The sequence below is a fragment of the Trichoderma virens genome (assembly GCF_000170995.1).
Source record: "Trichoderma virens Gv29-8 chromosome Unknown TRIVIscaffold_88, whole genome shotgun sequence".
NCBI classification, from domain to species: domain Eukaryota; kingdom Fungi; phylum Ascomycota; class Sordariomycetes; order Hypocreales; family Hypocreaceae; genus Trichoderma; species Trichoderma virens.
This window is the reverse complement of record NW_014013661.1, coordinates 407,016-432,027: the sequence shown is the minus strand read 5'-3', so window position 1 is coordinate 432,027 and position 25,012 is coordinate 407,016. Positions and strand designations below refer to the sequence as shown.

Below are 25,012 nucleotides of genomic sequence, written 5' to 3'. Positions count from 1 at the left end.
GGATGGGGAAGAATGGAATGGATGGATGAGAAGAGGTTGAAGTCACGAAACGAAACAACAGGTCCCTGGAATAGATGAGGTCGGTGCTATTAGCTGGTGCCTGGAGGTGGGGAGTAGAAGGTACGTGTGCAGGGGGGTCGCTAGGTAGTTTAGCTGATTTGGGGGACATGGAGCGAAAGGCTTGACAGTTGACTTGCCTTAGTACTCCGTATGTACGCTGCCAAGCTTACAGGTACAGCACATCTAGTACAGTAAGATCAATCAATGCAGTGCAGTGGTTAGTGGGCAGGGGAGGGGAGGGGACAGGACAGGCGCCTGTTGGGTGGCCTCAACTTTTTGCGTCGCTTCTCGGCTGCGAGTGGCAGCACTGGAGCGGCCCAATCCGTCCAAGCACAGTCGCCTCGCTGCAACTTGGCCAAAGCGGGTGCATGTGCATTTGGCAAATCCCCAACTGAGATGCGCCAACCCAATCAGGCAGGATAATCGGCTGGCTGGCCTTTCTGGCTGGGCGAGCGTGCCCTTTTTCGATCTCTCTTGCGTCTGAGTCTGTGTCTGCTCGGTGTCTGCAATTCAGCATCTTTGTCTTGTGTGTCTTGTCATTCTTTGTTCTGCCACTCCTTTTTTTTTTTTTCCCCTTGCTCTCGCAGCGTCGTCATCGCCAGGAATGTTTGGTGCTAGCCTCGCAGCGACGCAACCAGCGCGGCTTGCCGAACTTTCCCTCTTTCAACGCCTCTGGCCCCCCTCCACCGTGCCGGTCTGCCGCTCGCTGGAGCAAGGCTGCTGTGCAGTTTAATATTAGGAATTGTTTTATCTGCAGACGAACGACAGAGAGGGAGAAGTAGGGAGATAAATCCCACCGGCGCCGGGTCTAGCTTTTTGGTTTTCTCTCTCGCTCTTTTCTTTCCCTTTCTTATTCTTTGTCTTTTCTCTTTTTTTTTTTCCTTTTCCTTTTCTCATCTTTGGTTCTATTTGGGAAACGCTGTCGATTTGGGGGGTTCCGAAGCGCCAGACCACGAGCCACGACTACGAGCCACGATCTACGACCCTCGAATCTGCGGCTCCCACGGCGATAGCGACGACAACCACGACCAGCCACAGCGTCCCTACGGCCGTTGCAGCGACCGGCGACCGCTCGAGCCCGCCCTGTCACGCTCATGCCAGCATCTCGGGGCAGCGGCGGCGTGTCGACATCGTCGGCCTCGGCGTCCGTGTCGTTACCATCGCTCCCTGCCGCCTCGACCGCAGCAAGAGACACCAGAGACAGAGATAGCACGCCGTCGACGCCATCCTCACCATCACCGACTCCAGCCTCGCCCTCCTCGCCCCCTGCCGCTGCCGTTGCCGCTACCGACAGCCAGCCGCCTCGGTCGTCGATCCCTGCAGCAACATCCCCATCCTCAAGATCATCCAACACCGCCTCAATATCTACGCCTGCCCTCTCGCACACTCCCGTCCCTACGACAACATCTACGTCTTCTTCCGCGTCCGTGTCGCGCCCTGGCCTGCTGGCGCGCCTGGGCAGCTCCCTCAATCTACCTCTCCCTCTGCGCAACCGCAACCGCAGCGTGACCGACTTCCATGTCCGCTGCGACGAACCTCACCGGAAATATGGCGCTGGCGACCACGTCCACGGCTCCGTCGTCCTGGTCGTTGTCAAGCCGGTGCGCATCACCCACCTGGTTGTTACGCTGCACGGCTTCGTGCGCGTGCTGAGGGATCCCGCTGGCGCCGCCAAGGTCCGCAATATCACCACGCTGCCGCAGGGGGGGAGCTCATCGCGCCCGCAGTATCATGGCAACGGCTTCGCAAGCCTCTTCCAGGACGAGCAGGTGCTGAGCGGCGAGGGCAGGCTTGATCCCGGCAGATACGAATTCGGCTTCGACTTGGTGTTCCCCGACAAAGGACTGCCAAGTAGCATTGACGTGAGTTCCCTATCGCGTAGTCCGCGCCTGATATCTTGGCATGTATATATATATATATATATATATATATATATGTACAAGGGACATCAACTATCAAGACAGTTATTAATTATGTTTGTGCCCCAATCTAGTTCGAGCGCGGAACCGTATCCTACATGGTCACGGCAACTTTAACACGCCCCCTATCCATGGCGGCGACAATGACATGCGAGAGAAAGGTCATGTTGACCGAGAGGATAGACGTGGGCTTATTGCCACCGCCGCAGCCGAGAACTATCTTTCTTGAACCAATATCTAAGAAAACGAGAAAGAAGAAGTCGTCAATGGCGCTGGACAAGAGTTCTCTTGTTACGCCAGAGCCCATCGACGTGGTACCTGAACCCGACGCAGGGGAACCGCTCTCGTCCCCTACTGAGGATGCCGCCGCGCGTGAGAATCCCGGTGGCGATCAGCAAAGCGAACGCCGAGGAGCAGCCGCATTGAGCGACGTGCAGAGTGAGGTCAGCGGCGAGAGCGGGCGCAGCATCAGCACGGCCATGAGTCGGAGCGACTTGACTCAGTTATCGCAGGTTGGCACCAGTGCCTTCATGTCAGCGCAGCAGCAAGCTGTCAATGACAAAACCATCACTGCCAGCATTGAGCTTCTCAAGGGCGGCTGCCTGCCAGGCGATGCCGTGTCGGTGCGGGTTACGGTGCAGCACATCAAGCAGGTCAAGAGCATGACTGGTGTCATCGTGACGCTTTTCCGCCAGGGCAAAATCGATACCTCACCTCCATCACAGCTGTTCAAGGACATGATGACCAAGGAGGATGCCCGTCGAATACAGAAAGAAGATGTATACCCCAGGTCACGCACGGGATTGGGCGGCCTTTCCCTCTCGTCTGCCGGTTCCATCAGCGTGTTCCGCAAAGACCTCGACCAGACAACGGCACCGCTCATCATAGATCCGGAAACCATGCAGGCATCGGTCACGGTGCCGGTCAAGCTCCCTAACGACTCGTTCCCGACTATCAAGGGGGTGCCCGGAGATATGATCTCTTTCAAGTACCAGGTAGAAGTTATTGTTGATCTGGGCGGGAGACTATCTGGCCACTTCCCATCCCGAAAGACTTCGAGGTTTGGCACATTTAGCAGCAGCGCCACCGATCAGACCATAAGCATGTTTTCACAGAGGAGGGGTGCTCAGATCGAAATCATTGACACTGGTCCTCTCAAAAGGCAAAAGGGCGTTGTTTGCGTGACAATCGAGTCCATCGTCGGCACAGTAGACTCCTCGGGGCAACGGAAGCTCGTCAAGTTGTCCTCGTCGTCAAAAACGCTCGACAATGCCGAGAGTGACGACGAGGTGGGCTTTGTCCCAACCCCGACTCGCTACGAAGAAATCGACCGCAACAGTCCGCATCCTCAAGGGCCGCCACCACATGAATACTTTCCTCCGCTCGCAAACCACCAGCGTCCATCCTACTCCCCTACTCCTCTCCATCACCCTTCCCATCCGCAACCAAGTAATCACGACCTTGCACCATTATACACACCGCCCCCTCCTCAGCTACCTAATCCAAGTAGCTTGACGGAGAAGGATCGCATACGACAAGCAGAGCAAAGACTGCTACCCAGTCGTCCGCAGGCCGGACCATCTTCGCCCGACGAAGACGACATTTACGATGCCCAAGCCACACCACGACCACCTTATGCAGGCAATTCAGGAGAAGAAGATAACATTGGACCGTCGGCTCCGACAGAAGAAGAGCTCACGGCTGCCGTCAACGTTCCGATGAACGCCGGGGAGGATAAACAGGAGCTTGAGCGGAGGCGACTGATGCAAGAGGCCAGTGCTCCCCCTGACTTCCCCGAGGACATGGATCGAAGTGGCGCGCCTGGTCGAGCCCCTAGGGAAGACGACCTGACGGCCGATGCTGAACCGACTGCGCCCATGTTGATTGAAGATGAGGACGATTATCCGGGGTATAATGCCAACGCAACATCATCTGGCAGTACAAGTGCACACAGGAGACACGATAACGATGATGGGGAGCAGTTACCGGCATATCAGCGGTGATGTTGGGCAATTTCCGCAGTGCATGCAGAATACGTATGCAACGAAAAGACACATACTTCTTTATTATCCATTTTTCATGTATCTTTTTTACTTTACTCTTTTTTAAACATGTCCGCGTTACAGAGCATGCATGAGACTGGCGTTGGGTGCAGATAAGGGATGAAGGGATACACAGGGGTGTGCCATTTACCACGGCGTCACTCTTACTAGGAATGGCTGCTTCTTATATATATATACATGTATATTTGCCGAGCGGGCATTTGATGTTCTGCCGACCTTTTTTTTATATATCATTATCAATTAAGTAGGGATGAGGAATGTTGTGCGTATATAACATGAATGGACGAGTAAATTCGACAAGGCATGTAATCATTTTCTTTTTTCTTTTTTTTCACTTATTACATATAAAGTACATGTCGTTTGAGCGGCGTCAACATGAGTTGAGTTGTTGTTACATGGTCTATCGAATCGCCCTCCCCGTCTAGATGCCTTCCTTTAGATGAGTGTCTTTCTCTCTTTTCCCATTGAGAGTTACACGCGAAGCAAGAAACGTTTTGACAGCGGAAAATCTATACACAAGAATAAACACGCAGCATCCCAGCATTCAAAAACATCCCATCAGTGCTCCAGCACCACCGGTCGGCCTTCTTCCCAGTTATCCAGACTCTGCTTGATATTGACCCAATACCGCAACTTGACGGCCTCCCTCTTCGCCGCCGGCACGTCGTCCTCCCGAAAGGCCTCTTCAAGAACATCTTCGCTCTTTCCAATGCGCGCATCATTCACCGCCCTCAACTCGGCGAGATCCTCCTCCTTGTTGGCATCCGAGATTTCTTCGTGCGCCTCCAGGACCACGGCCAGCAGGCTCGGGTCGTCAACCTGCATCGTCTCGTCGGTGGCGACGTTGACCCCGCGCAGGGAGAGGAGGTACTGCGCGCGCAGGAGCGGGTTCGTGAGCGTCTTGTAGGCGTCGTTGATGAGTGCCGAGGTGGCTTCCGCGCGGGTCTTGAGGGGGCCGGGCGGGTGCATGTCAGGATGGTGACGGGCCTGGAGGCGCAGGAACTCGCGGCGGAGGGCGCGCGTGTCGATGGGGAAGTGGCCTGCGGGAGGGGGTCCCAGGGGCAGCGTCTCGGGGAAGATGTCGTAGTGCGTCAACGGCTGTTGGGCGGCTTGTTCTGACGCTGACGCTGGTGATGATGTCGAGGCTGCTGCTGCTGCTGCTGCTGCTGCTTGTGTCGGGGAGGGCGCGGGCGAGGGCTCGGATACGGCGGCGCTGCTGGAGAAGAATGCGGCCCTGGGATGTCGCTGCGGCAATGCTGCCCTCGAGGTGCTGCCGACGCAGGTTGCGATGCTATGCGACGCACGAGCTGTCGGCGTCGTCATGGACATGGATCGCGACGCTTGGAGACGGCATCGTGCGCAGGGCTGGGCCACGAAGCCGAGGGCCTTTGCCGCGGAAGCTGTCGAGCGCATGGATTCCGTTCGTTTTATATAACTGGTATAGGTAATGATAAGAAAGGAAGAGCAAAAAAAGATAAACCCGGTCTAGTTCTCCCGTTGGACGTGGTAACGTGGCACTACAGCATCCAGACGTGCATGTGTATTGCTGCAGTAGTTTTCTTTTATCCCCAGGAACTTCTTAGTTCCAAAGATTGCTTGCCGCCACAACAATTTGCACGGAGATATTCCGGCAGCTACGGCCTATGAGGTCACCAGAATACACAACGATAAGTGCTCTGCGATAGGAAACATTCGGCTAAACGCGGGCTAAACCGATAAGACGTGGGGGGGCAAGTTGCCGCAGTTCGCCGCAGTTGTGTTGTCGGCCATCTTTGCCCCGTCGGCTTAGCGAAATTCCGCCCTTTGCGTTTCTTCTGTGGTGGCCCCCCGAAACCGGGCCCGATGATTGCCGAATCGGGGCAGGGACGGCGGTCGGATAAATGCCGGACTAATGCCAATTGCTGGAATTACTCCAATGGGAACGCGACGGGAGTAATTAGACATTTACGCGAAAAGCAATCTTCAATTGATTCGACTGCTTGATATGCAATTCATTATTTCATGCTGAGTTGTACACTGCTGTCAATTGTGCCGTCACGATGCACCAAAAGACCATGATGAATTGATATTTACATTGTTTATCTGGATGAAGCAATGAAACCGTCGAACAGAGAATCAAAATACTGCTGTACAGGGTAGCACGAATTGCAGCGAAACCAGCAAAAAACATCCGACTATAGCCCAAGCCAAAAGTATTACCGAAAGGGCGATGTTCATTGGTGGGAAGATTGATTCAAGGCGCAAGTAGCTCCCTTCCCCACATCAGACTAAACTCCACCCCTAGTCTTACCTCCCTCTCCAGCTATACAAAGTAAGATCCGCTGGGCGAACTCGGCGGACGACGCCCATCATTAATAGAGGGCGATAGAACTTGCTGTCAAAGCTGGCGACAAGTCCATTGTCATCTCCAATTCCCTCATAGACGAGAGAACCAGCGACAAAAAGACTACACCATGGCCAAGGTATTCGACGCCGCCGAAGGTATGTCCCGCCATTGGCTGCTGCTGGTGTCTCCCTACCCAGGTACTGAATGTCTGCAGTCGCAAAGCACAACACCGCCGACAGCTGTTGGGTCATCCTCTACGGCCAGGTGTACGACGTGACCGACTTCCTCTCCTCGCACCCCGGCGGCGCAAAAGTGATTCTCCAATTGGCCGGCAAGGATGCCACCGAGGACTTTGATCCCATTCACCCGTCGGGCACGCTGGACGAGCTCAAGCCCGAGGCCAAGCTGGGAACTGTCGACCCCAAGACGTTGGCCGCAGCGAAGCCGGCTCCAGTCGAGAAGAATGACGATACTCCCCCGCCCCTCGAAACGCTTCTGAATCTCGACGAGATAGAGGCAGAGGCCACCAAGCGGATTCCGAAAAAGGCATGGGCATACTACTACTCTGCCGGTGATGATATGATCACCAAGACCTTCAACAATACAGTATACCGAGACATCCTACTACGACCGCGCATCTTCGTCGACTGCACACAATGTGACATGTCGACAACTCTCGTCGGCCAAAAAGTTGGCCTCCCCATATATATCAGCCCGGCTGCCATGGCCAGGTTAGCTCACCCAGACGGCGAGCTCGGTATCGCCAGGGCGGCAGCCAAGTTCGGCGCCATGCAGCTCGTCTCCAACAACTCGTCAATGACGCCAGAGGAAATTGCTGCCGAGGCAAAGCCAGGCCAGGTCTTTGGGTGGCAGCTATACGTGCAGAACCGTCGCGAGCGAAGTGAAGATATGCTGCGACGCATTAACAAGATGAGAGACCGATACAAGCTCATTGTTCTGACACTCGACGCAGCCGTGCCCGGTAAGCGTGAGATTGACGAGAGGTCCAACTTCGACAAGGGCTTTGTAGCTGAGCCTGGTGTCAAGAGCGGCCTGGAGAAGCGTCCTGGCGGCGGTGGTGTTGGCCAGCAGCTATTCTTCGGCACAGCTAGCGACTTGACATGGCAGACGACGCTGCCGTGGCTGGCAAAGCACACAGACCTGCCAATCGTGCTAAAGGGTATTCACACATACGAGGACGCTTACCTTGCTGCCCAGTACGCGCCGCAGGTCAAGGCCATCATCATCTCGAACCACGGTGGGCGAGCGCTGGATACAGCTTCGCCCCCGGTTCACGTTTTGCTTGAAATCAGAAAGCATTGCCCCGAAGTGTTTGACAAGATCGAGGTTTGGGTCGATGGCGGCATCAAGAGAGGCACAGACGTTGTCAAGGCCCTCTGTCTCGGTGCCAAAGCCGTGGGCATTGGCCGTGCTGCCTTGTTTGGACTCGGTGCTGGAGGCGCAGCTGGCGTGGAGCGAACGTTGGAAAGTGAGTTGATCCCCCCAAGTTTCCCGAACCCAATGCATCAGCGATGTCGGAATTCCTGCCACTATGAAGACCGTATCTTGTTCGTCGTAGCTGTGATGATATGATGTGATATCCGAGAGCGATCCCGCTCCGGAGGATGAACCATGTCATCATGGCCCATGCCCATCCTTGCGCATCTTTCCCCTCACCTTCACGTCATGCTTCAGAAAATATCAAGAGCAGATTTTTCTAACAATTCGGGCGATTTCGGCCCTGAATAGTTCTCGAGGCGGAGACGTCCACATGCATGAGACTCCTCGGAGTGAAGAATATACAGGAGCTCGGCCCAAGATTTGTAAGTGCTGAATCCTTTAGTCTGCCCCCGCCTCCCCCGGATACGAATCCGGAGGCTAGAAAAGGCGAAAATGCCGCCCCCAGGATTTTGATCTGGCGATCTTTGGTAGCAATAGCTGATGTTTGGGGCCCCAGATCAATACTCGCCGTGTGGAGAGAGATATTTTCGACGGAGGTGCGGAGCTGGGCCAGCAGGGGCTGTGGGCGAAGCCCAAGTTGTGAGGAATCTTTCATATGCATCCTCGGCAGCTCGTGATGGCACGCACAAGCTGACGGCGGGGTTTGGTGGGGAGTGGGTAGGACAACCACTAGCGCTCTGCAGCTGTGAACGATCAAAGCTGGGGAAGATTGCGAGATTGTCATGTCAAGACGGTCTGGGGTAGGTACATGTAGCGTTGCCAAGTTGCTTGGCCTTGGCTAGAGAAAAAAACAGTAAGCGAGCGAGATATACAGGCGAAACGGTTCTAGCCTGGCACTGTAGTTTGAATGATACGCAAATGATTCACGCAATGATCATCCATGGTGTCGAAGAAGAGCTTATGTGCCTAACCAAATATATCCGAGAGCACATCGATAACTTGTATGCTAGCTTAGCTCTTGATGGCTAATAGTTTCACCGTCATTTGTCGTGGTGATCAGGATCAACAGCCATGACGAGAAGGGCTCACTTGTCGTGTTAGTCTGCACACGATGCCCCTGCCTGAGATTGTTGCGTTAGTATATGCAGCTACTGTTGTTATACCAACAGGGAGTACAGTTATGAATGACTAGAAATCCACTTGTCCCGTGTTCTAATAAAAAACCTCAATACAATTTCGAACGCCGGAGCTTGGCGCACATGCTGAAGGAATGAATCCCATACTAAGCCCCTTCCGACACCGCACTTGTGCAGAGACCTCCTTGAGCACGGATGGCTAGCTGGTCTGTAACTAGAAGGGGAGGTCTCTAAAAAGAGGGCGCTCCAAGTATCGTTGGTCTGGCGAGTCTGGTAATGCGTCAATGTCAACGGAACTGGTGTGGTACAGGTATGGCTCAGTGTGTATGACAAGACGGCCAAAATGGGCATGTGCTGTAGCTGAATCTGGCAAGGATCACACGATAGTCTCCGTGTTGCAACACACAAACCTGAAGGGAATGCGTGAGCAAAGAGTCCAGGGTCCCTCAGCTCAAAGAATGGGGATTGGTTCGGGAGCCGTGCCAATAACGTAATGTCTCTGCAGTTCACCGGGTGCGCCGAAGGTCTTGAGCTTTCCTCATGTCTCTTCCGTGTGTGTGCCGAGAACTGTTACTATGTTTAAGTGTGCTGCATGTTGGTCGCGTCTCTGCACAAAGGAGCAGACCATGGCGCTTCGTATCTGCTGCAGCCGCCATTGCTCCCGAAACTTGTTTGCGGTCTGTAGGTGCCAAGAAACAGCAGCTTCTGCCACACCGTCGTAGACGCGTCTAGAACTCGCGCAAGTGCATCCAAGGAAACGTTCGCTCTCCAAACTACTAACCATATTCTTGTATCCGGTCTTCCGATGATTGCACACGGTGCCCATACGAGAAACAGACGGGCAACCTGTAACAGCCCGCGCCACAACACAGGGCAACCTATCGTGGACTCAATGCCGGCACCATACAATTAGGTTTGCTGTGGCGAAGTCTCGAGAAAAGAACCAACCCTCCCTTGGCCAGCCTTGGGAAACAAATCTGGAAATCATCGGCCGTGTGCGATTGGCTGAAGGGCGCCATCCAAGCCCACGCCGCCGGGTCAACCGACAAATTTTGATGGTGTGGAGCTACGCCAGACAAAAGAGCTGCTGGATGGCGTGTGTCATAAGATTCTAAATGCCCATGGCCCTCCATTTCGCTACTATGCCGATATGACAAAGCTACAGTAGCTTCACACGCTGAAACTCGTCGCATCGTGCCGAGATACGCAAGATTCATCAAACGCGCTGTCCAGTTGCTTCACATATTGAAGCTATAATTGGAGCTTTTCCCCTTGTTGCTTTTGTGATAAGTGTCTCATAAATGGAAGGGTGGGGGTCTTTTATTTCCGTCCTGCCAATCGTGTTAGCGAGTTGCTATTTTCTCATGACGGCCGCCTGTCATTGCATGAATCGCATCAGCCAGGATCAGGTCGAGATAAGGTACCAATGGCCGGCAGACAAAGAGCCCTGCAGTAATCAAGGGACATATCGTGTGTTCGGTGTAACAGTCTTGATGAGACGAGACGAGACGCTAATCAGATGTTACTGCAAATAATACCTGCAAGTACATCCAACCTGTAAAAAATTTTCTCTTCTTCCCCATTGTGCTTATCCCAAAGCTCCGTCTATTTGTCTAAGTGACTAATACGAGTAGCTGCAGGATTCGGCTTGTGGACCCAGGATAGCTGGCTCTCGATGCTATACCCAGACATGCAGTACTACAAGTATTTGGTTTAATTGTACTCGTATTTCATTTGTGTTCCGCATGTTGATATGGAGATCTTCTGACAGTATTACTCCGTAGTGCATTTTGAGAGATGATGAGATGCGGTGGCGTCTTTAAGTGCGGCCCGGTGGCTCGCCGGAACGGTTCCCAGTCAGGAAGCATCTCCTGCAGGCTTTGCTAAGGTTGTGTGGCAAGCTGTGGAGACGCTTTGCCATGGTCGCATGGAGAGCAACTTAAGGCCGGTCCTCATCTCATGGCGCAGATTGGCTGTGTTTCTCCTACTCGGCCCTTTCGCCTAGCTTGGTTGGGTCTGAAGCCCCCTATTGCGTTGCCACTGGGCGTGTGCCAGAGTTGATTGAAATTGAGTGTCAAGCACGAGATGCCGTTTCGAACCCGATTGTACATGAGGATGAGGCGAGAGAGCCACGCCAGTTGTCTAGATGGCAGGGGTGTTTGGCATCATGCTCTGCTGTCTGTCGTGGACCGTGCTGTACTGTAGCACCTGAAGCGGCACCTTGGCAGTGATCCATTCTTGCAGATGTGTCATAGTATCACTCAAAAGATGGCATGATGCTTGCTTGTCCTTTGTAAAAGGCAGTACGGAGTACAAAGACAAACAAGACTGATGACAGCCGAGTCAAGCGGAGTCTGCTGCTAAGCTTGGACGGGGCGGGCTGGGTCGCGTGCAAGAAGAATTTTATCTCAACGTGCCCATCTATGTACTAATTGCCATGCCATCATTGGACGATCTTTGATAAGGAATGCCTTGCTTTGCAAACCAAAGCGAGCAGCTTATTTCCTTGTCAACTTGTGTACCGTAACAGTAGCTGGTGGTCCTGCAAGTCGGTCGAGGATTGTCCGAAACTTGGATCGACGACGCCTCTCTTCTGCTTCCTCCCATCGCCGGTTCCTGCGTCGTCGTCGACTTTCACGTGTAACCCAGATTCACAAGCAGCCGAGGGATCTTCGAGTTAGTGGCCGGCAGGTAAACAGACATCCATGTCCTACTCACACACAATTCTTGTCATTTTGGGGGCCACACAGGCATCGATCAAACAAATAATGGCTGTATTAGAGGCCTGGCAACCTGGTTGGGAGCGAGTGGCGGCGCAGTTGCAGCGGTAGTGCCACTTCCAGCAGGTACTAAGGTACTTGCTGGGTAGTGCCTGTAGGAGCGCTACAGCGATTATCCGAGCCCCGGATTGCAGCGCTGGGCGCAAAGGTACCCCGTCCGGTACAGCGATCAGCAGCTGAAGTCTGACTGCAGCTGCGGTACATGCAGGTATCTGGTGCCTTTGCGGGGAGGCTTGCGACTAGGGCGGAAAAAAAAACAGTCTCGGGGGAGTGCCCAAAGCGGCATGGCGCGCTGCCTCCCCGCCGTGTCTCGTGTACCGAGTCTTAGCTGGCTGCAAATCGCTGCACTGTTGCAGGGGATTGTGGAGATTGGCGGCCGTGAGTGGCTGCGAGCTAGATGCAGATGAGCAGGGAAGAAGAAGAAAAAACGGATCTTTCTGCCAAGGGTGGGCAGCCGATGCCTGGCAAGCCTGAGAAGCCTGGGGGGGAGTGGCGCTGGAAGAACTTGAGGGATTGGGGCCGGCCTAACACCAAACGTGGAAGACGCTGGGAGAGCCTATTCTCTACGGGACGCCTTTTGCTTCATGATGCGTAATGGCGCTGTGCTTGTGTGTCGCGCAAGCGGCCTAGAGCGAGGGGAAGAGGGAGGGGGTGTGAACATCACAAGACTGGATGGTACAGACAGTAGTTTGGCTTGGCTCTAGCAGTAACTCAAAGAGCAACAGCCGTTCTCGCGTCTGGGGGAGGCCATCGCCAGAAATGCCAACAGCCGTGAGCTAGTACCAGGCCCATGACCCTCCCTGCGCCAATCTTGCCCCTGCTCGTCGCTGCCCTTCCGCTGCTCCCATGTCTGGCTCGCGGGATACTTGTACTTAAGCATCGCCATCGCCAAATTCGAGCTCGTAGTCGTACCCCGGCTTTGCTTTTCCTCCTCCATAGTTGTTGTGGAGGTTTTGCGAGCGCCTCCGATCCATCTTCCGGCCGCCGCCACCGCCATCGCCGACTCCAAGCCCCCGATAGGTTGATGAGGGCTTCTAAGAGTTTGTGATTGCCCAAAGTTTGTCTCTTTTTCATCGACTGGAACGAAGGTCTCGCTGTGCAAGACATCTATATCTCCAACTTAGGACGGAACGGGCTCGGGATATCAATTCCCCAGTGGTTCTCGCTCCTCCTCCTTTTTTTTTCTTTTCTTCACGACACACGACAACCGCCTGCTAAGAGCTCAAGACGAGGGAAAAGGAAAAGGAAAAAATGTCCGACAAGCAGGAGAGTGATAACGCTGAGGTCGTTCAGACCGAGAGCAGAGCCTATCAGCCGGCAGCCGTACCCACGAACAAAAAGGGAAAGTTTGCGCGTCACCTCAAGCGCTTTTGGTGGGCATATCTGCTCGTCTTCCTCTGTGGAGTTGTCCTGGCCGTCTGCTTAACGTAAGTGTCTCAATGAAAGGAGTTGTTGACGCGAATGTTCTTCGACTTGAAAGAGAAGGAATGATAATAAATGTTCTGTCTCACTAACACCTGGTCCAGCATCTTCGTTGGTGTCCCCAGGATTGCCCAGACCAAGGTCAACGATGCCAAACTGGAGATCCAGGGCGTCAATGTCCTCAACACTAAGCCCGACAGCATCTTACTCCAAATCAACTCCACCATCACTACCGATGGCTCTATCAAGGCAAACATCGATGGCTTTGAGGGAGTCATGTATCTCGAGGATCTTCCCGATCATACGCCTTTCCTGAACGTCTCTTTCCCCGCCACCAATGGCAACAAGCACCAGCAGGTCAACATTAGCCAAGAGCTCCAGATCCAGAATCACGACGCCTTCAACAACTTCAACGTCTGGTTTGCCTTCAACGAGACTCTCCGTGTCACCGTCGAGGGCCGAACCAAGGTCAAGCCGTCTGGCCTGTCCACGAAATTTGGTGTTACCTTTAAGAAGACTGTTACCATGAAGGGCCTCAACATGTTCAACGGCACCACCGTCACGAACGGCAAGATCAACATCTCTGCCAAGAAGGGCCAGCCAAATTTCAGCGCTACCGCCGATATTCCCAACGCCTCCTACTTTACCCTTGACATTGTAAGTTGCTACCACGAGCACACAGCTCGAATGCTCACTGTACCTTTTGCTCACACGCATTCTAGGGCAACGCTACCTTTACCAATTTCATCGACGACACCAGCATTGGCAATCTCACCATCCCTAACCTTCTCCTTGTGCCTGGCAGCAACAAGGTCGCCATTAGCGCCAATCTCGACCAGGTCGCGGTCCTCAATGCCGTCCAAAGCGCCAAGTACTGCAAGACTGGAATCATTCCCGTCAAGCTCCAGGGCGCCGCTGTTCTCAACGATGGCGAGACCCTCCAGTATTTCCTTGACGCCCTGGGTGCCCACAACCAGACCGTTCCTATGGATATTGGTTCCATTATCAAGAGCTCTCTCGGCACCACCATCGGCTGCCCCAAGTCCAGCTAAAAACGCAAACAAACAAACCGCTCAACTATACTCTGTTTATGACAACCTTTTTATTCTATTTTATAATCGCGTCCGTAGATGGTACCAGGTGAAGGAGGGATCTTTGATTTTCAGTTTCTGTCAGGCGGTGCAAAAATATTTCTTCTTTCCTGTGGATGATGCTTGCAATTGCGTTTCCTGGTGCAGGGGTACTTATACCATTTCACTCACTGAGTGATCTTTTTCATTTTAAGGATGGGAACGAACAAGAAGATGTGTTATGAAGCCTCAGTCACGGTGCATTCTGATTCATGATACCTCCATGTAGATGTTTGTATTTTCCAAGGTAGTGTAGGGGCCGCCCATGGGCGTGTAATTCATTAATGTTGAGCCAAATCTACTTTTTGGTGTGTCTGCTGGCCGATTCGTATCCAAACTTGTCCATGTACTGTTCGTAATCATCATTTCCAACCGCCCTTACGCTTCTCACCCCTTGTGCTTATCCCTCCTTGCAAACCAGTCGCGCCTCCGCCCGATGAAGAATTCGATGGAACAAAGTCGATGGCTGTTCGACCACCAGCAGTTCTGTCCGCCTCCTTCTCCTTTGCAATCTTTTCTCTGCTTTTGCTGAGTTTGTCTCTAAATGCCCATTCTGGAAACCCCCTTGGATCCCACAGCTCCTTCGGTAGAGTCGTCTCATACTGGCCCACTTCATCGATACCGACAAAGTCTAGCAGCTTGTCCATTAAAGATGGGTTCTTCAGTGCGCTAGACTGCTCGAGTTTAGAGTTGAAGTGGACGCCTTTCTTCTTGAGTTCCAGAAACTGTTTGACTTTTTTGTTGGCTCCAGGAGGAGGTGATCCTGGCGGCGAAGGCGGGATGTCGAGATTGGGGACGGAGGGGAGGGTAAGATCGTGAATCAAGCCGCGGTTGGATGAGTAAGGAGACGATGGTGAATCCTGTGGAGCATCGGGCTCTGGAAGTGTGTTGGTGATAGAGACATTGGCGGGTGGAAGAGATGGGCCTAAAGGAACAGCATTTTGGAGCACAGGGCCAATGGTGGCTGAATGTGGCTGACTGTCAGAGTCTTTCTTCTGTGATGATGAGGATTCTACTGAGTTTTCTATTCAAGTATTAGCACGCCGCCATTCTGTTTTGCAAAAGAGGCCCCAATCAGGTGAGCTCACGGGGTTGAGGTTCGTCTTTTCCAGCCTCATCAGCAACAAGCGCTGCTGCCTGTGTGGCGACCTATCAGCGTGTTAGTGAAATGCCATTGCACAGACGGAAACCCGAAATATTTAATACCTGAGGAGGCTCCTGTTGCAGTTGAGGTTGCTCGTCTTCTCCTTCTTCATCAGAGCTTGCATACCCAACAAGCCCAGCCATTGCGACTCAAAAGTTTCGAAGCCCACGCTGTTGATAAAGTAGGTACAAGTTGAGTGAGAGAGAGATCGGAGTGAATGAGCGCGACGAGCTGGTGAGGCCAGATGAGGATTAGCGCAATAAAACCATCGCGGCCGGCAGCTCCATCGGTTGAAGCCCGGCTAGCTCAAGCCTCCAGATAACTTTTCAGCGGGTCGCCTTTCATCAACCCCAACAGCAGCTGTGACGGCAAACGCCCCTCCGTCACTATTCCCAAGCATCATTTCGGTCACTATCGCCCGGCCTTTGCATCAATACTTTCGATCCTTAGTCGTCTTGATTGTGCTCCTTGTTTCGTGCGACAAGCTTTGAACAGGGGAATTGGCCAGCTCGGGGGGTGACGTGCGACCGACTTTAGACAAATCAATCCATCGTTTGGACCAGCCTCGATTTCGATTCGCGTTTCTCGGCACCATCACCACGAAGAGAGAGAAAAAGTCTTGCATCGACTCGAGACCACCCAGAAAGTAGTACTCACAAACCGTAGTGTCTTACTGAGCCTGCGAGACCACAACAATGGCTCGGCCAAGAGACTCGCGCTCACCAAGTCCTGCAGGCAGCCATTTCAACTCGCGCCGCCACCGCAAAGATGACGACCGGCGGGATGCCAGAGACCGCCGCGACGATGGAAGGGACACTCGCCGACGCTCAAGGTCGCGCAGTCCGGATGTGAGATTTGACCGCCGCCGCTCCAGCTTCGGCAGCGACTCCTGTAGACCTGAACTTGAGTCTGACAAAAGCTTGAACAAACAACAGTATCGATACCGCGACCGCGACCGAGGCAGAGACAACAGAGATCGTGGTGGCCGGGACCGCGACCGTGACCGCGATCGCGACAACTTTCGCCGACGAGACCGCTCCTTAGATCGCCGAGACGATGATTTCTACCGCGGCCCACGTGATCGCCGAGGAGCGAGGTCTCGAGACAGACTCGCGCCCAGGGCTCGCTCGCCTGACCGCCGACGTGACCGCAGCAGGGACGACTTCAGAAGACGAGATGATTCTAGGAACAGAAGCCGACGTGAGGGCACGGCTGACTCTCATCCTCGCAGCAGCCGCGCTGATAGCCGATCTCGCAAGACTCCAGTAGCTGATAGTGGCAGGAATGGAGTCGATGAGGTACGTGTTCTAGCCCCGTGTGAGAGAACTAGAGCTCACGACATATCACAGGCACAGAAGGCCAAGCCGAACGCGGCGCAGTCCGAGGTCGACAAGAAGGCAGAGCGACTTGCCAAGCTTGAAGCATGGAAGAAAAAGAAGGAGCTCGAGGGCCAGAAACAAAAAGAGGTGAATGCCAGCCAAACTAGAAATCTTTTGGCTGAGATGGATAAGAGGGCCAAAGAGGGGTCTACGGCTGTCTCATCACCTGTTGTGTCGTCCGCGGCTTCGCCCGCCCCTGTTGACTCCGGCAGCGTATCTCCAGCAAAGCCTTATACTGGCAAGTTTGATCCAAAAACGATTGCAAAAAAGTCTGCTGTTCAAAGATCGCACGATACTGCTAAAGGGGCTTTGGGATCTATAGATGTTCAGCCACCTACCATTTCTATGCCTGTTAAAAAGACAATTACGGGTGAGTCTCTGCCTCCCATGAGTGAAGGCTTTGCCTTTACTGACATTCATCATCATAAAGCGTCTGCTTTGCCTACAAATCGCGCCAAGGCCAGCAGCTTTGGGTTTGGCAAGTCTCATGCTGAAGGAGACAAGCTCCCTAGCAAACGAAAGCTAGACATGGACGAGGAGGTCATAACGAAACGACAGCTCACCAAGCTCCCCAGCCTTCCAATAGAGACTGACGACACGCCCTATGCTGACCAAGACGAGGATGACGAATCGGATGGTGATAACTTTGCCGAAAATGAAGAAGAGGCTGCGGCTGCTGCACGTGCCGCTCATGAAAGACGTCTCCAAGCCGAAAATCAAGCTGAAAATCATACAGAAAACCAGGCTGATGAGGAGATGAAAGACGTCGAAACCCAAGTCGCGCAGGAAGCCAACGGCGATCATATTACCAACGGAGAGGAAGCAGCAGACAAGGCCCCCCCTGCAGAAGAGTCCATGGAAGTTGATGAAGAGGATGAAGAAGTCGATCCTCTAGATGCATTCATGGATGATCTTCAACAAATAGAGACTGTTAACAACCCTTTGAAGAAGGCCCCCGCTATCAAGAAGAAGCAGGAGCCTGAGGCTTATTTCTCCGATGATGATTATGCTTTCAACAACGAAGGCGATCCTGAAGCAGATGCCGCGTTGCTGGCCATCGCTAACAAGCGCAAGAAGAAGGACATACCAAGCGTTGACTACTCAAAGATAGATCTCCAACCTATCCGCAAAAACTTCTGGGTTGAGCCCGCAGAGTTGAGCATGCTTTCTGAAGCAGATGTCACAGACTTACGACTCGAACTGGATGGAATCAAGGTCAACGGCAAGGATGTTCCCAAGCCTGTTCAGAAATGGGCCCAATGCGGTCTCACCCGCCAAACCCTTGATGTCATTGGTTCCCTCGGGTTTGAAAAGCCTACGCCGATTCAGATGCAAGCCTTGCCCGCGTTGATGTCAGGTCGGGACGTCGTTGGTGTGGCCAAGACAGGATCTGGCAAGACTATGGCTTTCCTACTTCCCATGTTCCGTCACATCAAGGACCAGGAGCCGCTCAAGGACACAGATGGGCCTATCGGCCTGATTATGACGCCAACACGTGAGCTAGCCACACAGATTCACAGGGATTGCAAACCTTTCCTAAAGATGATGAACCTGCGTGCTGTTTGTGCGTATGGTGGAGCTCCCATCAGAGACCAGATTGCCGAGCTCAAGCGCGGTGCTGAAATTATTGTCTGCACCCCTGGCCGCATGATTGATCTATTGGCCGCTAACCAGGGGAGAGTCACCAATCTCAGGAGGGTTACCTACGTGGTTCTCGACGAAGCCGACCGAATGTTTGACATGGGTTTTGAACCACAGGTGATGAAGATTTTCGCCAACATGCGACCTGACAGGCAAACGATTCTATTCTCAGCCACGATGCCACGTCTCATCGATTCACTCACGAAAAAGGTGCTCAAGAGCCCTATTGAGATTACCGTCGGCGGCCGCAGCGTAGTCGCCAAGGAGATTGAGCAAATCGTGGAGATCAGAGAAGAGAGTACAAAGTTTGTCCGTGTTCTGGAGCTACTTGGCGAGCTCTATGATAAAGATGAAGATGCGCGGTCGTTAATCTTTGTCGAGCGGCAAGAGAAAGCGGATGACCTTCTTAAAGAGCTAATGCAGAAAGGCTATCCTTGCATGTCCATTCACGGAGGCAAAGATCAAGTGGATCGCGACTCTACCATTTCTGATTTCAAGAAGGGCGTGGTACCCATCCTGATTGCCACGTCGGTCGCTGCCCGTGGCTTAGACGTCAAGCAGCTCAAGCTCGTCATCAACTACGATGCACCAAACCACCTGGAGGACTATGTCCACCGAGCCGGGCGAACAGGCCGTGCAGGAAACACAGGGACTGCTGTCACCTTTGTCACGCCTGAGCAAGAGAACTGTGCTCCTGGTATCGCCAAAGCTTTGGAACAGAGCGACCAGCCTGTCCCAGAACGCCTGAATGAGATGCGAAAGTCCCATCGAGAAAAGGTCAAGTCGGGCAAGGCAAAGGACACGTCTGGATTTGGCGGAAAGGGCCTAGACCGTTTGGATCAAGAACGTGAAGCCGCTCGCCTTCGTGAGCGTAAAACGCATAGAGCCGAGGGTGAGGAAGAAGAGGTTAAAGAGGAGGGCAAGAAGGAGGAAGAAGATAAGAAGATTGAGAAGACGCTTAGCGCCATCAAGGCTGCGGCCTCCACTGTCCAGGCTCGCGAAACAGCACGGACTGACACAGGAGACAGCAAAGGAACCCAACCCGCTATTGCCACAGGTGACAAGACCAAGGATCCCTTGGACAAAGTTAGCTCGGCTGTTAGTGCTATCAACAGCCGTCTTGGTAAGGCTGGCCAGCTTCGCTCTGGCCAACCCATCGACAACAAGGGCCCAGATGCCGGTGCTTTCCACGCCACGCTGGAAATCAACGACTTCCCCCAGAAGGCCAGATGGGCCGTCACCAACCGCACCAACGTGGCCAAGATTTTGGAGGCGACTGGAACATCCATCACAACCAAGGGCAGCTTCTATCCCCCCGGAAAGGAAGTGCCAGCTGGAGCAGAACCCAAGCTGTATATCCTCATTGAAGGTGATACGGAGCTTGTGGTGTCGGCTGCTTTGAACGAAATGACGAGGCTTCTGAGAGAGGGTACCATTGCTGCGGCGGATGCAGACAGCAGGGCTCCCGCAAGCGGAAGATATACCGTTACTTGAGTTGAAGCTAGGAATGATTGTTATATGCACAGTGAGTGGGCGAGAGCATACAGTATGGTACATGGAGGAATACACTTGCTAGGTTGGTTTAGTTTGTCGGTTTTATCACGCTCAATCTCCATTAGGAGTCAAAGTTTTACCTGTTAGGCGATGAAAAGGCGCAAGGAAGGAGGGTTATTGATTATTCAAATTCCATAAGAAGACGAGAAGGGCGTCTGGGCTAGTGTAGGCAGTTATATATCGAGTTTGGTAATCGGATTTAGTAAAATAGTGTATATACATGAATGTGTGTATCAACAGTGATGTTCGCAGGTGTCTGGAGGTGCATGGACAAATGTATCTAATCCACGCTGTATGCTCCAGAGCAACGAAGGGTATCTGGAGAAGAATAGTAACTGCAGAATGGCCGACTCCCAGGCTAAAAGAAGATAGAGAAAAAAAAAACCCCCAAGTGAAGAATTAACCGCAATAAAGTAACCAATGCTGTCGAGCATCGAAAGCTTCTACACTCCTGTCAAATCGGCAGTTGAAAAGGCCCTCTCTCCCCCAATAAACTCATTTTCAACAGTTCTGCTACTCGCAACATAGTATTGCCAGCCTCTTTGTAGGTATGTAGGTAGATAGATATAGTTTAGTAGAATTTATGGTAGGCATACGAGCTCGCGATCGGTTCTAATCCCAGTTTCGCGCCTGGGCGGCCTCGTCTGCTTCTCTGGCGCGCAGCTCCTGGTTGCTTGCTTCGGCGAGGGTGCTGGACAGGTTCTTTTTCTTTTGCGCATTGAGCTGCGACTGGAGCTTTCCGCCTTTAGTGGAAGCTTTTGCGCGGGCCTATGAAAGCACAAGAGAGATGTGCTGTCAGTATACTGGAAAACAAAACTTCTGGGGGCGCACGCGCGTCGCATGGGTTTCACAGAGGCAGATTGGAGGGAAACTCACCTCGGCGGCCTCGGCAGCCCTCCTCCGCGCGTCGCCCGGGTCACTGCCAGAATCGCCGCCAGCACCGCCGAGGGTTCGCGCAGGGCCGCCGACTTTCTGGGGGACGCGTGCGGTTTTCGGGCCCGGAGGTGGAGCTGAGCCGAGGCGGCGTCCGGCTTGAGCATCCGGCTCTGGCTCGGTCTTGCCGCAGATGTTGCCCATGATGTTTGGGAGAAGTCGGTGTTATTGGGAATGGGTTGCTTAGGATCAATGGGGGTTGTTGAGCGAGCGGCCAGCAATGAGCGCGTAAGTGAGGAAGGGAAGTCGGGTCGACTTGTGGTGGTGAAGAGTGAAGTTGTCGCAAACGGCAACCAGGGGAGAGCTCAAGCAAATCTATTTGTTCATCACTATTATCCTGTTCAGTTGCGCATGCGAATCAGCAAAATGCGATGGCAGAGATAAGGTTATTTGTCTGGCCAGCTAGCGATGCGCGCAAGCCTGCATGATGCAGCAGCGCCAGAAAGAAAGAGAACAGGGAAAAAAAAAGATTGGTGTTCTGCGACTGGCTGCGCGGTCTCTTTTTGAGAGAGAGGTGTTTGCTGGGCAGGGGGGGGGGGGGGGGTTGTTGTTAAGCGGGGTTTTTCTTCATTGAGCGGGCCAAGCTTTGCTTCTGTGATTTTTAAGATCTTGGCTGCTTACTAGGTTTGAGAAGGGGATTGTTACCCTGGAGGGGCTGAGATGGGATGATTTGGGAAGTGGGAGATGACTGTGATTGTTAGGCTGCGGGTTACTCAATAAGCTGGGTAGGTATTCAAAGTATAGCTAGGTGCCACAAGAATATTTTTTTGCTTGATAAACTCACAAAGTTACCAGCATTATACTAACTGGGTAGGTGTTTGGATAGATTAGGTGGATAGATTAGGTGGATAATGACGACTGTTATCATGTCGTCGGAAAGCATGATATATAATGGTGAGTAATGCCTAGTACACTGCCTAGCACCTATATGTATTGCAGTTGAAATCTCGTCCGATATCCCAAATAGTCAAAACGGTGTTAGGTAACCCAACCAAAGTCGTCCCTTTGCAGAAGCAGGTAGCCTCTTATGTCACGATCCGCGAGAGTTTGCTTGTCAAGGGCGTGCATCTGCCTGTCAAACCCGCCAATCCGCAACGAGGGAAAAAGCACCCGAGCTGCTGTGCGCAATACCACGGCAGTACCTCAGCTGCCCCGCAAACATGTGCCTGCAATTCAGGTACCTCGCTGTACTCGCCGGCTGGAAATTGTGGAGATTTAGCCGCTACTAACTGTGCAGTCAGCGCCCCGCCCAGGATTTTTAGTGGGGCTAGTGGGAAAAAACATAAATATGGAAGATGTTGCAACCGCTGAGGGCGCAAACCATCAAGGTTCTCGCCTTTGTCAGCCAGCCCAGACCGCAGGCGGGCATTCCTTCCCCGTCCGCGCCTGCGCCTGCTGCGCTTGTGCTTGTGCTCGTGCTTCTCAAGTCCTTCTAATTTCTTTCTTTCCTGTACAGACTCGAGGCTGGCTAAGAAGAATTTCTTTTTTCTCTTTTTTTTTTCAGCCTTTCCGACTCTCCACTCTCGCCGTTTGCGACGCCCTCGACACTGCGCTTCACGGCTTTGAAAAGAGGCTTTTCGCAGCTTTTCGCAGCTCTTCCAGCTCCTCCCTGCTGCCCTTGACTCGTTATTTAGCTAGCTCAACCCTCAAATTCTTCTCACTAGGATGAGCCAGTCACAAACCGAGTCTTCTCACGGGTAAGATTAGATTCGTGTATTCGCCCTCTAAATCTGCACCTCAGAAACGCTGACGCCGTGTGTAGGCAGCTTAAAGAACCCGCGTTTTGATAAGAGCATTGACCCTCGTCGTCTACCTATCTTCCGGCAGATCAATGGAGTTCATTCGCCCACTTCCTCATGACTTTCCAATAGATAAATCTCCTGGATTCTCCGAATTAATGGACATGAGTAATCGAATCTCTGACGGAACAGGCGCGGCTGCGGATCACTTCTCTCACGACAATTCTCGTCTAGACGCCCAATCATCGGTGTACTGTACCGATATTTTCAAACCCTCAAAATCTTCTCAAATTTCACCAGCCTTATCGTCGCCAAGCCAGCCCACCATGGCTTCCTTTATGGATCATGGCATCCAGCCGCAGTTACGGGATCGGCACAGCAATTCCGGCGCAGTCATCCCCCCCTCAGATTCCGAACCAACCTTCCCCTTCCCTTGGGATACCTATTTGAGTGATGCATTCCATGATGCTTCTCGTTCTGTTCGTCTCGACAAAGATGCCCTGCGCCAGGCCGGGACAAACTGCGACGATGATTGCAGATCGATAGCGTCATGTACATCCGCCTGCGATATAAGTTGCCCAAGCCAATGTGGAGATACGGGCCAAGGAATGTGTTGCGATGATGATGCATGTGACGATAAAGAGCTTTGCCTGGATGAAATGTGCGAGGATGCTGCTACCCCTTGCACGGATGCCAATTGCTCGGGCCTTGCCAGGCTTGAACAATTTCCCCTCGAGCCTGGCTTTTCAGACGGCGACAAGCAAGCTGCAGCAGCCCTTGCCTCTATCGGAGATACCTCCTTGGAATTTATGCACAACGGCTTTCAGCAATTTCATTCAGATTCACACTTTGGATCCCATTCTTGTTTCCCGGGGTCGACATGCAGCCACACTTTCCCCCAGGACTTCTTGCCAACGACTGCCGATAATGGCACATTTGGCAATTTTTGGGAATATCTGACTCAAGAAAACCCGCTCGCAACTCACATTCTTCAATACCACGACCCTCGACACAGCGTGGACCATGTTCGCCCATGTATTGCCGATCATCCCAACCTGGCCATTCCGAGGTGTACCCTGCCCAAAACTGTCAGTGGTGATGCCTTGAGCCATGGCTTGGGTAATAATCTTGGGGATTTCACATGTGGCTTTGAGGTCAACTCGCTTGACCAGTTTGCAAACCACATCTTCGAAGACCATTGGCCTATGCACATGCCAATCCCGGATCTAGGCAGCCTGCCACAGTCTTCGCAAGTAGAGGACCATTTTTCTTTAATTCCCAGCCGAACGAGCATCCCGCCATCTTACTCTTTAAACGCGACATCACATGAATCACAGTTTTCTCCATCAGAACCATCCCTACATAATCCATCCGTGGTCTCGTCACTTTCACCGTTTCCAGCATCACAGACAACAACTCCTCCACCGCAGCCAGAGGAGTCGATCACTGAGTCACCTTCGGCGTCACTATCAACCGAACTAACCCCAGTCTCACCGGTAGACGTGGAGACTATTGTCGATCATACCTGTCAATGGAGGGCACCGGACGGCAAAGTTTGCCTGATGCAATTCAAAGACGCCGACGAGCTGCATAATCACACAAAGAATGACCATTTGAAAGGAATGTCGCGGCAGCCACCGGGATATCGGTGCCACTGGGAAGGTTGCACAAGAGCGACTGTGTTTGGCCAAAAGAGCAAATTAGAACGCCACATCCAAACGCACACAGGATGTAAGTAAAATAGCCTTGGCAATTCCAACACCAGAGAATCATGGAGGGCTGACGACGACTTTAGATAAGCCTGTGAAATGCTCCATATGCGGCCTGCAACTCTCAGCGAAGCAGTCGCTTGATCAACACATGAGAGTGCACACGGGCGAAAAGCCTTGGAAATGCAAGTTCCCGGGATGCTCGCATGCCTTCAAGCAGCAGAGCGCACTTAGTAAGCTGTCTCACTCTCATTCAGTTATGATCAACTCTTCTAACTCTTCTATCAGCCATGCACGAGCGTACACATACTGGGTACAAGCCTTTGACGTGTGATATATGTGGAAAGTCGTTTGGAGAGTCTTCAAATCTTTCCAAACACCGCCGAACTCACAACGCGAGGGGCGGCCACTCTTGTCCCTTGTGCAACAAGGACTTTAATCGTCTAGATCAGTTAAGACGCCATTTACACAGTAACCACAAATGCAAGCCGGAAGAGGCCGACTCAATAGCCAAGTCGGTTAGGCTTCAGTCAGGCAAGGGAGCGAGACAAAGCATTGGTCGTGTCTGAAAACCCAGCACGATAATTGAACGTCAGCAATATACCCACAAAAGGGGAACGGAGGTTCCCGTCGCAATTATAGATATTGGAATCTGCAAAAATGATTTGCGAGAGGT

At 52.7% G+C, this 25,012-nt stretch overlaps 8 protein-coding genes across 8 annotated transcripts; 5 read left to right on the top strand and 3 right to left on the bottom strand.

Annotated features, from left to right (window-relative positions):
• Positions 1 to 1,361: 1,361 nt before the first annotated feature.
• TRIVIDRAFT_113483 (uncharacterized protein) lies at positions 1,362 to 3,982 on the top strand (the record flags this gene model as incomplete). The annotated part of the gene is made up of 2 exons (XM_014096256.2): positions 1,362 to 1,922; positions 2,054 to 3,982. Coding segments are annotated over 2 exons (2,490 nt in total), but the record flags the coding sequence as incomplete, so codon positions are not given.
• A 618-nt stretch (positions 3,983 to 4,600) lies between these two features.
• Positions 4,601 to 5,140, bottom strand: TRIVIDRAFT_18781 (uncharacterized protein; the record flags this gene model as incomplete). The annotated part of the gene is made up of 1 exon (XM_014096255.2): positions 4,601 to 5,140. A coding segment is annotated over one exon (540 nt), but the record flags the coding sequence as incomplete, so codon positions are not given.
• A 1,263-nt stretch (positions 5,141 to 6,403) lies between these two features.
• TRIVIDRAFT_88637 (uncharacterized protein) lies at positions 6,404 to 8,697 on the top strand (the record flags this gene model as incomplete). The annotated part of the gene is made up of 4 exons (XM_014096254.1): positions 6,404 to 6,523; positions 6,583 to 7,857; positions 8,118 to 8,191; positions 8,326 to 8,697. 4 exons carry the CDS (start codon positions 6,496 to 6,498, stop codon positions 8,410 to 8,412), a joined length of 1,464 nt encoding a protein of 487 aa, XP_013951729.1.
• A 3,905-nt stretch (positions 8,698 to 12,602) lies between these two features.
• Positions 12,603 to 14,531, top strand: TRIVIDRAFT_75976 (uncharacterized protein; the record flags this gene model as incomplete). Its single annotated transcript, XM_014096253.1, has 3 exons — positions 12,603 to 13,112; positions 13,212 to 13,764; positions 13,830 to 14,531. 3 exons carry the CDS (start codon positions 12,937 to 12,939, stop codon positions 14,157 to 14,159), a joined length of 1,059 nt encoding a protein of 352 aa, XP_013951728.1.
• TRIVIDRAFT_214101 (uncharacterized protein) lies at positions 14,490 to 15,524 on the bottom strand (the record flags this gene model as incomplete). The annotated part of the gene is made up of 2 exons (XM_014096252.1): positions 14,490 to 15,211; positions 15,444 to 15,524. The coding sequence occupies 2 exons, from the start codon at positions 15,522 to 15,524 to the stop codon at positions 14,600 to 14,602; spliced, it is 693 nt and encodes a 230-aa protein (XP_013951727.1).
• Positions 15,525 to 16,076: 552 nt separating this feature from the next.
• Positions 16,077 to 19,895, top strand: TRIVIDRAFT_112589 (uncharacterized protein; the record flags this gene model as incomplete). Its single annotated transcript, XM_014096251.2, has 2 exons — positions 16,077 to 17,130; positions 17,191 to 19,895. 2 exons carry the CDS (start codon positions 16,077 to 16,079, stop codon positions 19,893 to 19,895), a joined length of 3,759 nt encoding a protein of 1,252 aa, XP_013951726.1.
• A 672-nt stretch (positions 19,896 to 20,567) lies between these two features.
• Positions 20,568 to 21,032, bottom strand: TRIVIDRAFT_66442 (uncharacterized protein; the record flags this gene model as incomplete). Its single annotated transcript, XM_014096250.1, has 2 exons — positions 20,568 to 20,723; positions 20,832 to 21,032. The coding sequence occupies 2 exons, from the start codon at positions 21,030 to 21,032 to the stop codon at positions 20,568 to 20,570; spliced, it is 357 nt and encodes a 118-aa protein (XP_013951725.1).
• A 3,434-nt stretch (positions 21,033 to 24,466) lies between these two features.
• Positions 24,467 to 24,905, top strand: TRIVIDRAFT_160083 (uncharacterized protein; the record flags this gene model as incomplete). The annotated part of the gene is made up of 2 exons (XM_014096249.1): positions 24,467 to 24,569; positions 24,625 to 24,905. Coding segments are annotated over 2 exons (384 nt in total), but the record flags the coding sequence as incomplete, so codon positions are not given.
• Positions 24,906 to 25,012: the final 107 nt, after the last annotated feature.